The sequence below is a fragment of the Borostomias antarcticus genome (genome assembly GCF_949987555.1).
Source record: "Borostomias antarcticus genome assembly, chromosome: 13".
NCBI classification, from domain to species: Eukaryota; Metazoa; Chordata; class Actinopteri; order Stomiiformes; family Stomiidae; genus Borostomias; species Borostomias antarcticus.
In genome coordinates this window covers 4,039,215-4,056,393 of record NC_140246.1, presented here as the reverse complement: position 1 = coordinate 4,056,393, position 17,179 = coordinate 4,039,215, and the positions used below count along the sequence as shown (strand labels likewise).

Sequence of the window (17,179 nt, the reverse complement as noted above, 5' to 3'; positions counted from 1 at the left end):
CTTTGATGAAGAATCCTCATTTAATCGCTGTTGTTATTTGTGCGAATAAGTCGGCTACTCAATGAGAATAACATGCGGAGAACAAGTGTCTAAAATTAGTGTATTTTATGGCACAGAGATTTCCGAGCAATTTTTAACGGGACGACTGGAAAGAAGACGGGAGTTTCAGATGCATTTGTAGCCGAGGTTTGCGGCTGGACACAGGTATGGGATTCTGCAATCATTTCGCTAAAGGTGCTTCCGTCATCGGCTAACGGTAGATGGCATGAGGACACAAACAACTTTACTGTGTCAGATAATGTGTGGAGCCTTTATTGCTTAGGCTACTGCCCAATGTTAGGGTGTTTGTGTTTACGTCCAGTTTTTTTTTCTTCAGCCCTTTTCCCCACGTGTAGGCTATTGATAAACTGGTCTCTCCCCATGTATAAAGATAAATAACTTACCAAAAGGAGGTAGGCATTCCTTTACGTTATCTACATATAAAGCTATATGCCGCATCAAAACTTTAAATTAAAAAGGTAACGGTAATGTGTCATAATTAAGCAATAAACCATGAGAGACCGTGTGTTATAATGATGTTATAACAGCTAGGGGGCGTTGATAGGCACGACGCGAAGCGGAACCCCGATAGCTGTTATAAATTAAATTAAAGCAATACATCGCGATATTTGGACCTTTACAAACATGTCTGGTGCTAATTCTCCAATTAGATTTACTAAAAGTAAGCTGAATCGTCCAAACAGCATTTAGTATTTTTTCAGTGAATGCACGGTTATCTTTTTTTTAATTATTGTTTTTATACAGGTTTCTTGATAAATGAAAATGTAACCAGTTGTACTGTTTTCACCGCGGTTCACCGTGACACCGGTAACCGTCCCATCCTTAGTTCCAACACCCACTGCAAGACACAACCTCACTGGTTCAACACCCACAGCAAAACAACAAGGGGGAAGAACTCCCTAAAATAAAGGCCCACTGGCATAGGTGCGCACACACACTTATGGACCCCGGTAAGATACCACCCCCGCAACCCGACAGGCTACCCCCTCTCCTGGGCACGGAAGACCAGATTGCTATACTTGTGTAATAACATCTAATACAAAGACAAGACAATGAAATATCAGGATTAAAACAACACTTCCCTCCGACGAGTGTCGACACCCTCCCCTCGGAGGGAAAGTTGAACGCCTTCGCTGGGGTACGTTCGGCTCGACCTGGCTGCGGATCGTGGCGAGGTCCGTTCTGGTTGGCCATGGTTCAGCAGCGGCAGTCGGGGTCGGCCAAGACAAAACAGCGCCTCGAACTTAGTCGAGGGAGAACAAGGCACTCCTATGATGTATCCCCCCTGGCTACACTAAATGCCCCTGCCCCCTGGCTACCTATCTTCGGTGCCCAGAGCCCTAACCAGCCGTGGGCACACCCCCCACCAAAAGACGCGAGTGCCTACAGCAAATACAGCCAGATCCAAATGGACATATAGGGTACACCCCAGTAACCTCCCAGCCCAGCACGCCCCACGCTCCCGGCTCTACTGCTTATGAAGAGTCCATGTCAGAGCGTGAGCCACTGGCTGGCAGCGTTCACACCTGTTCCCCATCAGCCTGATCACCTAACTGAGGCGCAAGCGTCGTCAGTCGCATCATGTGATGGACTACACAGAGTTCCATGACAATATTGAAGTTATGGTATGCACACCCCGATCACTGACAGAATGACATGGTGCTGCTCCCTGTCATCATTAACAAATAAATGTCATCACATCAACATGCCTGTTATCTCTCAAACTCAGAATTTAGATTATTATCTCCTCCCAGCTTTACATTCTCAATGGCAAACAAACAAAACAAACCTCTTTATTGATCACACAGTGAGACACACACACAGTGTAGGTGGCAATGCTGAAACACACACACACAAAAGAAAATGGCTGGAGTGTCCAGTGATGAAATTCTTCTTGTGCTACTAACCCATCCCGTTGCCCTTTTCCCAAGGGCAGCTGGGAGCAGACAGTAGGCAGTGTGGAGGGGACGCGCCAGGAGGCCTGTCTGTCTGTCTTCACCAGGGAGAGACAGCATTAGCCAGCTGTTCTTCTGCATGTTTTTCATATCGGGTTCTTTATGGGGGAAACCCTTGCGACACGGGGAGACAGGGAGAACATGCAAACTCCACACAGAAAGGCCAACAGTACTAGATACTGCACCACTGTGCCACATGCAAACGGTTTTCCGGTTCTGTGTCTCGCTCAAGGACACTTCGGCACACAGCGTAGTGCTGGGATCGAACCGGTGACCTTGCGATTCCCAGCCGGCTACTCTACCTCCCGAGCTACGTGCCGCCGCTATTCTATTAAGTAACACCTAACCACAGAACTGAGATGGGAATACAGTACGGGCTACTAATGTTAGAGGCGGGTCACTTATTGATTATATTTGTTCCAGTATAGTTCTTAGGGTTAGCGTTACAGTAGCTCCTTTGATGCTTTTGCACTGGCTGGTGGTGTGTAGACGGTGCAACATGCTTGGGGTCAACCAGTTATGTCCAACAGTTGGTCCATACTGTCCCGGTCCATACTCTCCACAGCACGTCCTTTAGAAACCCTTTATTATAGTTCATACAGGAGAGTGCTGCTGTATAAATGTATAGTATAATGTCAGCAATTGTCGTGACTCCAGTGGTGCTGTGTGAATAGAGAAACTGGTGGTTCAGATCAAAACATTGACAAAACTAGCACTTTTGAGAAAGTTGATAATTGCTCTACCACCGTTTAGGTCATACAATGGATTTGGGTGGGCACCTTGAAAAATCATTCAAAAACATGTTAAACTCTCGATTTCAAAGACAAGAAGCTCACCGAGGGGGTAATTGGTGTCCGTTGGTGTTCTGACGTCAAATTCGCCGCAAAGTATGAATCCTGTAGGGTTTTATTGATCATTTTATGAAATCCATTGACTTGTATTGACGCGACCGTTGTAGATGTGTAGATCAATCTGCAGAGGGGATTCAGGAAGCGGAACTACTTACGGTAGCTATTGTTATTGTTTATGTTGCTAGGCTACCTAGTTTGCGGAAGTTTACACGTGTATGTGCTGTGACTTAATAGTTCTATGCTAAATATTTAACAAAGCCTTTCCAGATGAACTAGAATCTTACTTTATGGCAAATTATATGTCAGAATGCCAACTAACACCTCGGTTAGTTTCTTGTCTTTGAAATTGAGAGTTTAGCATATTTTTTGAATGATTTTTCACGGTGCCCACCCACATCCATTGTATGACCAAAACGGTGGTAGAGCAAATCAGACTTTCTCAAAAGTGCTAGTTTTGTCAACTTTTTGATCTGAACCATTATATATGATCATAAGTAACCTTAAAACAGGGCTAAACATGATTTTTCCCTTTACTACTCCTTTAACTCCTGATACAGAGCAGTTGTCCAACACGCAGTTGTGCTGTTGACCCAGATGAAAACTCACTAGATGGAGAGTCCCACACACGGGTCAAACCCAAACCTTTATTAGACAGCTGCTGAAGGGCAGGGATGGAAAAACAACTAATCAAAGAGCAGAACATACTCATCATAAACTCCCATCTCTGATCTCTAATGAAATTTGTTATTTGATTAATCACAAAGATCCAACACCATACTGTAGCTAATATTTTCAACATTTAGTACAAACAGTTGTAACAGCTCTTGCGAGCCCAAATTAACTTAAAGGACCATACCGGTCTAAATATGATTTGATCTCCTAAAACTAGTCACCCAATGTATATCATATTACCGCAATCCATTTTCAGAACTCAAGCTCATGTTAAAAGTTATTTTTAACTTTTTGCGTTTTACTTACATTTCAAAAGTTGAACGTGATGGCTTCAAGCTCTATTTTTAAATTGCCCCTTCGTTGCGCTGACAAACTCGCCCTGGTTAGTTTCAAATACTTTTCAGTAGTTATTATTTTCGTTTTAACCCTCTTTGTGCAGACTATGCCAACAGTCTGTCTTCTTCCTGTTAACATGGTAGCCATTGCTAGGAATGCTGGGTAGAGAATCTAGTGTAGGTGGATTAGAGAACATAGCGTAGGAATTCAACGGATTCAAATGAAAATAATATTAAATAAAAACTACTGAAAATTATTTGAAACTAAAAGGGGCAAATTTGTCAGCGCAATGAGGGAACAATAAAAAAATATGTTTGAAAGCCATCACGTTCAACTTTTGAAAAGTAAGTAAAACATGAAAATGAAAATATCTTTTAACGTGAGCTTTGCTTCGGAAAATTGATTGAGGTAATATAATATACGTTGGGTGACTAGTTTAAGGAGATCAAATCATATTTAGACCTTTAAAGAGGTACATGACAGATTGCACGGTGTGGCCAGTCTCTCAGTCTCTGGTGGTCAGCCTAAGTGCTTAGTCTTACAGGGTTAACGGCTTATTGCCCCCCCCTCCCCCACTGTGGCTTAGCTCGGAGGTCCTCATTAAGCAGGAATGTGGTGGAAGATGATTTTTTTCACCACCTGAGGGAAGGAAGGGATTCTAGCATGTAACAAAGATAGAATAAGATGAATGTGACAGGCCATCTTTATTCTTATGCAAGTTTAATTTAAAAATGCAAAAACTAATTGACTGCTTCGAGAGCAAGCCAAAGAGCTGGTTGCACAGTTTTGATAATGTCTGCCAATTCAATAAAAAAGGTGTTACTGAATCTATTCAGTGACATTTAGAGCATTCAAGTGTACAATACAACTTTATAGTGCCCATGTTACAATGAGCAGACATTTGACATTGCACCACACAGTCGCAGCACAGTCAGACAGTTTTATGGCTTAAGGGGAACACGACTGAAAATTCATAATTTCCCGAATGATTTCACATGTATTAAATTGCATTTAGTGGAGTGCCCAGCAGTCACAGATCTCCTTGAAGTCCAAAACTCAGACCAAAAATAGGGTCACATGATCACCATGCAGAGTCTCCCCCCCGCTCAGCACACATCGGCTACAGTGAGACGATGGCGGGGGAGGGGAGGGCAGGGATAGCGCCCCTACTGGTGGCTTTGACGAGCGGAGCTGATCATCTCTATAATACCTCGTCATCGACCACCACTTAGATTTAGAACAAAACACCCAAAAAAAGTGACAGAAAAAAACACATATTGTTTCTTAATTGTTTGGTCCTTTTTCCCAGGGACCAAATCCAGCCAATCAGCTGTGTTTGGACTTGCACAAAGCCAGGGCACGGTTGCCATGGTGAGGGATTGTTTGTGTCCAGTCATGCCAGTGCTGTGTGTGGGTGGTCTCGCTAGCCAGCAGCCCTCTTTGTTTGTGAACCACTCGTTAGAACAAACGCTGCCTCTGCATGCGCTTAGATCCTCCCTGCTCTCTTCCATCACATTGTCAGTCTGTGCCGTTGTCTTGGTTTTACAGACCAAAACTCACAAGAGGGACAGATCTGTTTATTAAAGTCAGTACTATAATTCCATATTATATTGTCTTTAAATGTATAAAAATAATGAATGACCGAAGGGCAGACCTACAAAACCTTAGTTCACCTTTTCTGTTGTGGATATATGGATGTGCTACTGTCTGTACCGTTTTTATGACATCAGGGACCATGTTGGATAGTGTTTTTGCATGTTATCCCTTGGATTTTATAGTCTGCTATGTTATCCCTTGGATTTTATTTTCGGCAATAAAATCAATCAGTCAATCAATCAATAAAACCAATCAATACATTTACATACATACATACATACATACATACATACATACATACATACATACACACTTCTTTTGCTTCGAAAACGTCTGATCACATTCAGTTGTCACTGATATGAATAGTGAACAGGTCTGATCACATTGAACTGTCAGTGACAGTGTGAGTAGTAAACAGCGGGGGTGTCCTCTTCCTCTCCCTGTCCTCTATGGTCATGGGGAGTAGCATGTTATGAGGAGACGGGCTGAAAGCTAAGTTTAGCAACAGGTTTCCACTGGAGGCCAGAGCAGCTCAGCCGAGGCAACACGTTCTGGGTAGAACATGCTGTTCTTCAGCTGTCAGGGCAGCTCTGAGCGGAGATCATGAGTCCGTAGTGCCAATGACAATGTAAAAGTACACTTTTGAACCTACAGTGATTTTTACAGTAATAGTAGCTTGCCTGCAACTAGTTTACGAAATACCTGACTGATAGTGACTCATTTCATCTGAATTTTTGTTCTTTAAACATAGCGCTCCATGTAAACGGGCCTCTCTCTCTCTCTCTCTCTTCCACAGGATGTCAGATAGGTCCCGGCCGGCGTGGTAGAGGGATGATGCCCCCTGGATGAGAGCCATGGAGCTGAAAGTGTGGGTGGACGGCGTGCAGCGCGTTGTGTGCGGCGTGACCGAGCTCACCACGTGCCAGGAAGTGGTCATCGCTCTGGCCCAGGCCATCGGTGAGTTCCTCTATGGTATGATCAATATCCTCCTGAGCAATAGGGCTGGGTTTTGGCAAGGACCTCACGATATATGGGTCACAATACGATTCTAGAATGGAAAGTTTATTTGTGAAACAGGTACACTGGGATTCTGTGGAATGTTTGTCCTTCCAGTATCTTAGTACTAATCAGTTTGTCATTCCAGTCCTATTATAGGTACACAGCTACACATTTAAAGGTTCCCAAACTGGCAATTTGCTATCCGTAGTCTAGCAGTCTATCAGTATCATCTTCATCTACTTATCCCATCTGATCATGGATGACTGTGTCTGTGTCCGTGATGTAGACATGCAATTAAATATACGGTAGAAAAAAACGTGACAGAAAAAGCGTGGATTGTTTCTTAATCTATCACGATACACTGCAATACGATACATGACAATACAGATTGTGATACTCTACATAATTTACTGAAAATGTAAAAACACAGCTGCAAATACAACTCCAACCTCTGCTCCCTGGAAGTGATCCTGAGGGCGGAAGGAATGTGAGGACATTTTAAATCCATTTAAAACATGAATTATGTATCTATGACTGAATTCTATCCTTCATTTTATATATCTGTACCTACAGTATTCCCCCGCAGGAAAAAATAGCGCTACTGAGCAAGAAATCTACAATTAGGTGATGAGAACCTTTGGGGGGAGAGTAGTCAAGCCCTTTTCCCTTCATTAGATGTGATGGAAGGACATTTCAAAATGTACACATACAATACATTTGCTGCCATTTACAGATAATTAAAGTTAGAATGTTAGAATAGGCGTTTCTGCTTTGGTGAGTGGCTTTTAAATGTTTATTTGACACTTTTAAATATGAGCGCCGAGCGCCGCCAACTTGGCGACTATTTAAAAGTCAAAATTTCCTATGTTGGTAGAAAGGACTGTGGTAGCAGATGCTAGGTCATCAGCGCACTCACAGTTCCTGAGAAGGGCTAGACGAAACATTCATGGGTTTTAAATGTAGTCCTACACCTGCCATGTAGGGGACCAACACAGGTGTTTCAAATGATTGAATTAGTTCTACTGCATAGGATTCTATGCAGCAGAGCCAATCAGATCAATTGAAACACCTGTGTTGGTCCCCAATATGGCAGGTCTAGGACTACATTTGAAACCCATGAATAGGCTATTGGCTAACGTAGCTAAACGTTACCGTAGCTAAAAGACGAACATGACATGGCATATCTCCGGTATAAATAATAGAATAAAGGAACTAACTTTATGTCATTCATGCACACTGGTATGAAGAAAGGTAACTTAGTAACGAAAACGTAGAAGGAATCACAATTTGCGTTGTAGAATAATGTTTGGTTCTCTAAACTTCTGTGAACTTTTTCTGCTCTGTCTGGCACTGTTGGCTTCTCATTCCCACACATGTGGCCGTTGCCTAGCAACCTCTCTTAAACCTAAACCTGCAATGTCGTAAATCAAAAGCTATCCATCACATTGCCTCACAAAACAAATAGGCTTAATATTAACGACTGAACCCAAACAGTCTCTCTAACATTCCAATGCAAACAAAAGGGCCTTTGATCTCTAGTGATCAACAGCTATCCAGATTGACTCTATCTGGCATGGTCAGCAGGGGGGCGTTCCCATTCGTCAGAGAGGAAGATAAACTGACGAATCAGGGCTCCTGAATTAGAATTAAAAGTTGTTTCTGTAAATATTTTATTGATTGTTTTTTAATGCACATGTTCAGTCTTATTTTGAGGCTTAGTTTGCAAACGGTATGTTAAGAATATTTTGTAATGTTTTTACAGGAAAACAGAGCAAGTGCTTCTGTGTTTTCCTCTGATCTTAAAGAATATAGCATGTGATCTCTTCCTGAGATGGGATTAATTTGAAGGTGTTTGTTCTGGTTGTATGGTTTGTTTAATCACATATGTCCAGAGTGGTGTTCTACATTTGGTAGGTTCATAATGAACTAGTTTTAGGTTGGGTTGTGTCAGTATAAGGCAGAGTAGCAGCAACAGTATTCTGAGTCTCTGTTAACTAGAAGCTCCTTTCTCTTTTTCCCAGGGCAAACTGGCAGGTACACCTTGCTGGAGAAATGGCGGGAGACAGAACGTCACTTGGCTCCGAACGAGAAGCCTGTGGTGTCCCTGAACAAGTGGGGCCAGTACGCCTGCGATGTCCAGCTGGTCCTGCAGCGCACCGGGCCCTCCTTCAGCGAACGGCCCGACTCTGACGGCTCCTCCCGCGTCCCTGAGCGAGGTCTCTACCGACAGAGCCTCCCTCCCTGGGCCAAGCTCCGGCCCTCGGGGGCAGATCGCTCCCTGAAGAGAAGGGAACCCAAACGCAAGTCGCTGACCTTCTCCGGCGGGGCCAAGGGCCTGCGAGACATCTTTGGGAAGAGCCGAGATTCTGAAGGTATAGGATAGGGACAGCCCTGGTAAAGCCTCATGTACTATTCTGAAGGTATAGTATAGGGACAGCCCTGGTAAAGCCTCATGTACTATTCTGAAGGTATAGTATAGGGACAGCCCTGGTAAAGCCTCATGTACTATTCTGAAGGTATAGTAAAGGGACAGCCCTGGTAAAGCCTCATGTACTATTCTGAAGGTATAGTATAGGGACAGCCCTGGTAAAGCCTCATGTACTATTCTGAAGGTATAGTATAGGGACAGCCCTGGTAAAGCCTCATGTACTATTCTGAAGGTATAGTATAGGGACAGCCCTGGTAAAGCCTCATGTACTATTCTGAAGGTATAGTAAAGGGACAGCCCTGGTAAAGCCTCATGTACTATTCTGAAGGTATAGTATAGGGACAGCCCTGGTAAAGCCTCATGTACTATTCTGAAGGTATAGTAAAGGGACAGCCCTGGTAAAGCCTCATGTACTATTCTGAAGGTATAGTATAGGGACAGCCCTGGTAAAGCCTCATGTACTATTCTGAAGGTATAGTATAGGGACAGCCCTGGTAAAGCCTCATGTACTATTCTGAAGGTATAGTATAGGGACAGCCCTGGTAAAGCCTCATGTACTATTCTGAAGGTATAGTATAGGGACAGCCCTGGTAAAGCCTCATGTACTATTCTGAAGGTATAGTATAGGGACAGCCCTGGTAAAGCCTCATGTACTATTCTGAAGGTATAGTAAAGGGACAGCCCTGGTAAAGCCTCATGTACTATTCTGAAGGTATAGTATAGGGACAGCCCTGGTAAAGCCTCATGTACTATTCTGAAGGTATAGTATAGGCACAGCCCTGGTAAAGCCTCATGTACTATTCTGAAGGTATAGTATAGGCACAGCCCTGGTAAAGCCTCATGTACTATTCTGAAGGTATAGTAAAGGGACAGCCCTGGTAAAGCCTCATGTACTATTCTGAAGGTATAGTAAAGGGACAGCCCTGGTAAAGCCTCATGTACTATTCTGAAGGTATAGTAAAGGGACAGCCCTGGTAAAGCCTCGTGTACTATTCTGAAGGTATAGTAAAGGGACAGCCCTGGTAAAGCCTCATGTACTATTCTGAAGGTATAGTAAAGGGACAGCCCTGGTAAAGCCTCATGTACTATTCTGAAGGTATAGTATAGGCACAGCCCTGGTAAAGCCTCATGTACTATTCTGAAGGTATAGTAAAGGGACAGCCCTGGTAAAGCCTCATGTACTATTCTGAAGGTATAGTATAGGGACAGCCCTGGTAAAGCCTCATGTACTATTCTGAAGGTATAGTAAAGGGACAGCCCTGGTAAAGCCTCATGTACTATTCTGAAGGTATAGTAAAGGGACAGCCCTGGTAAAGCCTCATGTACTATTCTGAAGGTATAGTATAGGGATAGCCCTGGTAAAGCCTCATGTACTATTCTGAAGGTATAGTAAAGGGACAGCCCTGGTAAAGCCTCATGTACTATTCTGAAGGTATAGTATAGGGACAGCCCTGGTAAATCCTCATATACTATTCTGAAGGTATAGTAAAGGGACAGCCCTGGTAAAGCCTCATGTACTATTCTGAAGGTATAGTATAGGGACAGCCCTGGTAAAGCCTCATGTACTATTCTGAAGGTATAGTATAGGGACAGCCCTGGTAAAGCCTCATGTACTATTCTGAAGGTATAGTAAAGGGACAGCCCTGGTAAAGCCTCATGTACTATTCTGAAGGTATAGTAAAGGGACAGCCCTGGTAAAGCCTCATGTACTATTCTGAAGGTATAGTAAAGGGACAGCCCTGGTAAAGCCTCATGTACTATTCTGAAGGTATAGTAAAGGGACAGCCCTGGTAAAGCCTCATGTACTATTCTGAAGGTATAGTAAAGGGACAGCCCTGGTAAAGCCTCATGTACTATTCTGAAGGTATAGTAAAGGGACAGCCCTGGTAAAGCCTCATGTACTATCCTGAAGGTATAGTAAAGGGACAGCCCTGGTAAAGCCTCATGTACTATTCTGAAGGTATAGTAAAGGGACAGCCCTGGTAAAGCCTCATGTACTAAAAACTCACAGTTTGGGGCCTGGTGTGTATTTGACAGAATGCCAGTGTCTGAAATGAGTTTGTTTTTTCCATCTCATGGCAGGCAGGCCAGTCTATATTTAATAGCACTAAATGATACTAAAACAGTTTATGCACTGCAAATTGATATACATTTTAACTCATTCATCCATACTAATGTAGCCTGTATTTAATTAATAATAATAATAATAATTTAATTAATTATAATAAAATAACAAAGCTATATTTTTTTTAAATCACAAAGCCCTAATTGCCTCATGTTGTGTTTGTACTATGGGTAAAAGTATTAGAGATGTCTGTCATATATTCTGTAACATCAAGCTTTTATTGTATATATTAGAAACAGCTCCATGTTTTCTTTCTCTCCTGTAAGTAATTAGGGTATAATAGCAACATTATTGCAGCTGTGCAGTATGATACATAAAAACATTTGCACTTAAACATTTTAAAATGTTTTTGTTCATAATGAAGCTTTTTTCCCCCATCGTTTTTTTTCATCAGAGCTGTTTATTTGATAATTTATATTCAATATAAGTTCTGGCTTTCGGAGGCCCAAAGATATTGCTGTTGGACCACCTGCTGACTGCTGGTCTAGACAATGTTGTCTCATCTTGTAAATTGTCATGGTTTTGTGTTTTTATTCATGTACTATTTTACCATTGTTGTATTGTATGAAAATCACAATATCTCTGCCATTCATCCATCTATAATCCCCACCATCGATCATCCATAATCCCACACACTCTCCATCCATCTATAATCCCATACACCCTCCATCCATAATCCCATACACCCTCCACCCATCCATAATCCCACACCCTCCATCCATCCATCATCCATCCATATTCTCACCATCCATCTATCCATCCATCCATCCATCTATCCATAATCCTATACACCCTCCACTCATCCATCCATAATACCACACCCCATCCATCCATCCATAATCCTACACCATCTATCCATCCATCCATAATCCCACTCACTCTCCATCCATCCATCCATCCATCCATCCATCCATCCATCCATCCATCCATCCTTTACAGCGAAACAGCAGCAGCAGCGGATTGTGAACCTGAACCTGACCCAGGCCAGGGGCGGGATCACGGCGGCCCCGCCCCCCAGCCCTGCCCGTCAGCTTGGCGTCCTGGTGCAGCTGCAGAAGGACAGGCTCCAGGTCCTGGAGAGCCAGCTCCGGGGCCGCGAGGCCGAGCTGCAGGGCTGGGAGAGAGGCGGCGGCGAGGACGGAGGAGACGGCGGCGAAGGAGGAGGAGGAGCCCTGGAGGAGGAGCTCCGGCGCCTGGAGCGGCAGCTGCGGAGGGAGGAGGCGGAGCTGGAGGAGGAGGAGCTCTGGGAGAATGAGCTGCGGGCCGAGCAGGACGGCGAGAGGCAGCTCCGCGAGCAGCAGGCCCAGCTGAGGGGGCGCGTGCAGGACTGCGAAGCCCAGCTCGGAGAGTACCTGGACCGCATCCAGGTGGGTGGGCCAGTCCCTGTAACGACCCACCCCACCCCGAGATCAGGACTGAGAATGGGCTGAGAGATCTCAGGGAGACATAGGCTGTCAGACAATGAGAGATATACTAGTTTTGTTAGGAGTAATGTCCCACCTTAAAGTCACTATCTAGAATCACTGGGTTCGAGGGTCTCCGGGTTTTGCTTGCTGTACGAGAATGTGTAGAAATGATGAATAATGTGTGTGGGAGTGAATAAAGGAGGCGTGCATAGAAATAATTTCGATTATAAGGAAATAGTGTGGATAACTTTGCCTCTTTGGGTATTTTAGGCTATCTTTGGACAACTGTTATTTTGTATGTAAAGCTTTGTCTTTGCACCGGGCGCCAAGTGTTTCTTGATTTGAACGAGGTCTATTTTCTAAATCATAGGCTTTCAGGGGCTGGAATAAGTTCTTGGCAGACCACATTTCACCTAATTGCCGATGGCAGCTCTAGCGGTTGAAGCAGGAGCCAAATCAGCGATTATGAATTATTTTAAACTAGCGTTGCGATCGCATACTGTAGCAGAGTGCTGTGAAAGATGTGACCCTGCAAAATGTAATGTTTGATTAACCCAGAGCATGGAGGAGGGTCTGGAACTCGAGCATCTGCAGCAGGAGGCGGAGCTTAGCCAGCAGGCTAACGAGGAGGAGGTGCTAGCCAAACTGGGGGAGGTGAGGGCCGAACTGGACCTGCAGACCCAGCTCGCGGCCCAGCTGGAGAGCAGCTACAGAGCAGTGGACTGCTCTCAAGGGCAGGTCATCAAAAGACTGCAGGTGAGAATCGTAATGGGTCATTACAAGAAGGGACTTAAGAACACTTTGAACAAAAGTCCATGTGATTTCTGATTATTTTTTTTACATATTGTGTAAATATACACACACACAGCTCCAGAACAAGGAGCAAACTTACAGTAAAAGGGGCACCTTACTAAAAATCTATCTTTAGATGTTTTCCATCCCTCCATTAACCATGAACATGAACCAGGAGCTGTCAGACTGTCATGGAGTGTAACTCCTCCCCCTCAAGAACTGACCCTGTACCTACAGCATTTTTAAGCGAGCGTTCGACAGTGTTTCACGTCACGTCCTGAAGATTCTAAATATGTCTCTTCAATCCTTCAATATAACACCTTCCCAGATGCCTATTTTGTACTGGCATGGTCTCTCACGGTGACACTGTCTCTGCACTGTCCTGTCCTGTCCTGCACCCTGTCTAATGTTGTCTCCTTCAGTGTTTGCACTAATGACCTAAACAAATTCCGGTATGTGTAAACAGGGCAATAAACTGATCTGAATCTTCAAAGTGGCTAACCCCCCCATAGCTTTGTCTCGCTGAAGATCTCTCTTTGGGGGGCTGCGCGACCCTATGTAAGGGGCACCTGTGCTCCTATTGGCTAAGTTGCATACATGCAAATGTCTCAGGCTGCATTGCCTAGGCAACATGGATATACGACCAGGAGCTAAAGCGTCCATAATGGGTCTCCGCCCCCTCAGAACTGGAGTTCCAGAACTGCGGTATCTTAGCGATCCATTCATTGCAACAAACACCGCGGTCTTTGAGCACCCTGTATGGTTATTTACATCTAAAAGCAGTGGAAAATGTGAATTGACATGATTCACTTGCCGTAATTGTGTGTATTTCTTTTTTCTTTTGATGAACGTGATAGTTAATTCTGTTTTATTGCCTCCTCTTGGACGCTCTTTAAGGCTGTGGGGATCATTTAAAATGTGCGTTTGTTCTTTATTTGACATGCTGGAACAGGAGAGGGAGCAGGAGTTGGAGCAGCTGACCAAGGAACTACGACACGTGAACCTCCAACAGTTTATCCAGCAGACCGGCACCAAGGTCAGCGTGCTGCCAGCCCGAGCCTGCGAGGAGGCCAGCAACAACAATGGTGAGAAATGTGCCCACTTACATACGCCACATATAACAAACCTGCATACATATGCTTACATACAGCATATAACAAACCTATTCCAATAAATTTATATTATTTATATTTAACACATAAATGAGCCTACCTCGGCCTGTCTGTCTTGTCTGTCTGTCCGTCCCTCTGTCCGGACACCGTCGGCCTGACAGCACTTGGCACCGATATCCGCAGGGGTCCCAGACAGACCGTGACAGGGCCGGATTTTTTATTAATTTACGCTTAGGCTAATTTTAACATAAAATACATCAGCCAATAGAAATACTGCTCCGAATAGAACCCCGCCCCCAGCTTTCCAGCTGCCTACTATAGAATTATCTTGCCAGTTCATCAGCTGCAAGGAGCTGCAGCTTTGTCCAAAATTCGTGTGTTCTATTATCCACCCAATAGTAGTAGCTGGCTAGCTTGCAAACAATTGCCAAACCAAGCTATAGTATCATTCAAACGGGATTTTCCAAACACAACATGTCTGCTATGTCCTGGGGGGTGGGGAGGACTTGCGCGTGGACTAAAATGGACTAAATAGCCAATTACTGATTGCTCCAACGGGTATCAGAACTAGCAGATAAGTTGATTGGATGGGCAAAGCTGGAGTGATAGCAGATGTACAGTATTTAGTTGGTGTCCATTGTACTCCAATGGATATCAGAACTAGTTTTAATTAAAATGAACAAGGTATTGATTGACACGAATGTGCTGGTTGTGGAATGCCACAGAATTAACACACGCTAGGCAAAGTAAATGGTAGATGGACTGCACTTATATAGCGCTTTTCCACCTTATCGGCACTCAAAGAGCTTTACAATGGCCTCTCATTCACACATTCACACACCAATGGCGGTAGCTGCCATTCAAGGTGCTAACCTGCTCATTGGGAGCAATTTGGGGTTAGGTGTCTTGCTCAAGGACACTTCGACATGTGGACAGTCAGAGCTGGGATTCGAACCACTGACCCTTTGATCATTGAACGACCCGCTCTACAAACTATATATACAGTATAAGATATTGTATAAGTAACTTCTTTGCTTTAGCTGGTTATGTCACACTTTTTGTAATACTACTGTACAACAGCCAAGTACCGCATAACATAACCTTTTTAGCATGAACTTGAGTGGTCCAGATTGATTAACCACTGTGTTGGAGCCATAATGTCATCTTTTGATTGTTTTATTTTATCCTTATTGTTAAAATATGATGTGTACATGCAGTTCATCAACTGAACCCTAGGTGGAGCATTTGGGTATATAGTCAGCTCCAGAGTAATGAGCCATAGTGTGTGAATGGAGGAGGGCATACAGTTTTAGACCGTGATAGTACAGCAGGACTGGCGCACTTATACAGTATGTTTTTTGGTGAATGGAAACATCATGATTCCAGACGAACTCTTACCTATCTTGCTAAGGTGAGCATGATGTAAATATTGTTATGGTAAATAAATGTATCATTGCGTCCAAAGATGCAGAACACATGGACTTTTGTCAATTGTTTGTTTGTGAACTCTGAACACGCGTCCCAACAGAGGACACTCAAACGTTGTTGAAAGTGACTTATACGCTGTCCTGTCTACCCCCCCCCCTCTCTCTCTAGACCTCCAATCAGGTCCACTGAAACAGCTGGGTTCAGCCCGCCCCCTCCCCAGCGACCTCCGCGCCCTGCAGGGCGCAGCGTCCTCCGGACTCGACCCAGAGGGCATCTACGTCTGACCTCTACTGTTCGCCAGCCATCACGCCGGCGTCTACCGATTCATCTTAGTTTCACCCGGAGGATCCCATAGTGCCAATCGTCCCCTCATCCTTCATGACTGGTGTGCTGTTTCAGAATACAGGGGTGTGTGCCCTCTGTTTTCACTAAAACCACAACAGAAGTTATGGTCATACGCCTGTTTCGGCTTCTTTGTGCCATTGACAAAATGTGTGGTAGAACTGTGTCATCATGAGCAAAGTGTACGAAACACAATCAGCTGATCGGAGCTAGCTTTGTAATCTGGTGATGTGTACAGTGATGCAGGAATCTGGAGGTTATAGCTTAAGCGGTCAGTCTGGAACTAGGCCCTACATGAAGACGTCAAGTGACGAGATCATGTCCCACCCTAATACGGTTTTGTTTCAACCTCATTGGATCAATTTTCAGAAGTGACACACTTCTAAGTGATGTTCTGTCCTGTGTAAACCAATGAATGACACAGGGTTCAGATGGAACACGCCCACCTCATAAGAGACCTCCAGTACAGCAGAGCACATCTGACCACCTCACCCTAACAGTATGGTGCTGGTTCTAAGATGGTAAATAAGAGCATTTGAGAGCAGGTTCTCCTACGGTACATGGCAGTACCAGTATATGCCAGATCAGAACTATACACCTTTATCAGAATGTAATTTACAGCCCGTATAGCTGCCAAGTGACTGTTGTATCTGTTCAGGTTGTGATACCTTATAGGGTTCACTCAGTCTGTTCATAAGAAAGAAAAAAAGTGTCGCACACTCTGGCTCCATATGCAGATATTTTATTTGGATGCTTCGGCCTGTTGGCCTTCTTCCGAATCAATCAGGTCAAAAGGCCGAAACGTCAAAATAAAACAACGGCGTTATGGAGCCAGAGTGTGCAACACTTTATTTTTTCTTTCTTATGATCAGTTCTTCCAGTGATCAGCACCTCACAAGAGTAGCTTGATGTGTGATACCTTTTTGTTACTCACTGTTCTCAACCATGTACTTTCTGATCTTATCCACCGGGTGGCAGCACCCTTAAACAAAATGAAGGTATTATATTCATGTTGCTCCTATCATTTATAATTAATAGGGTGAGGCCTGTAGATGAATAACCATATATGTGCGTTTG

At 44.1% G+C, this 17,179-nt stretch overlaps 1 protein-coding gene across 1 annotated transcript; it reads left to right on the top strand.

Moving 5' to 3' along the window:
* On the top strand, positions 1 to 16,172 carry rassf8b (Ras association domain family member 8b). Its single transcript, XM_084447808.1, has 7 exons — positions 1 to 204; positions 6,267 to 6,427; positions 8,491 to 8,841; positions 11,962 to 12,389; positions 12,987 to 13,184; positions 14,173 to 14,305; positions 15,929 to 16,172. Exons 2-7 carry the CDS (start codon positions 6,316 to 6,318, stop codon positions 16,042 to 16,044), a joined length of 1,338 nt encoding a protein of 445 aa, XP_084303934.1. The 5' UTR covers positions 1 to 204; positions 6,267 to 6,315; the 3' UTR covers positions 16,045 to 16,172.
* Positions 16,173 to 17,179: the final 1,007 nt, after the last annotated feature.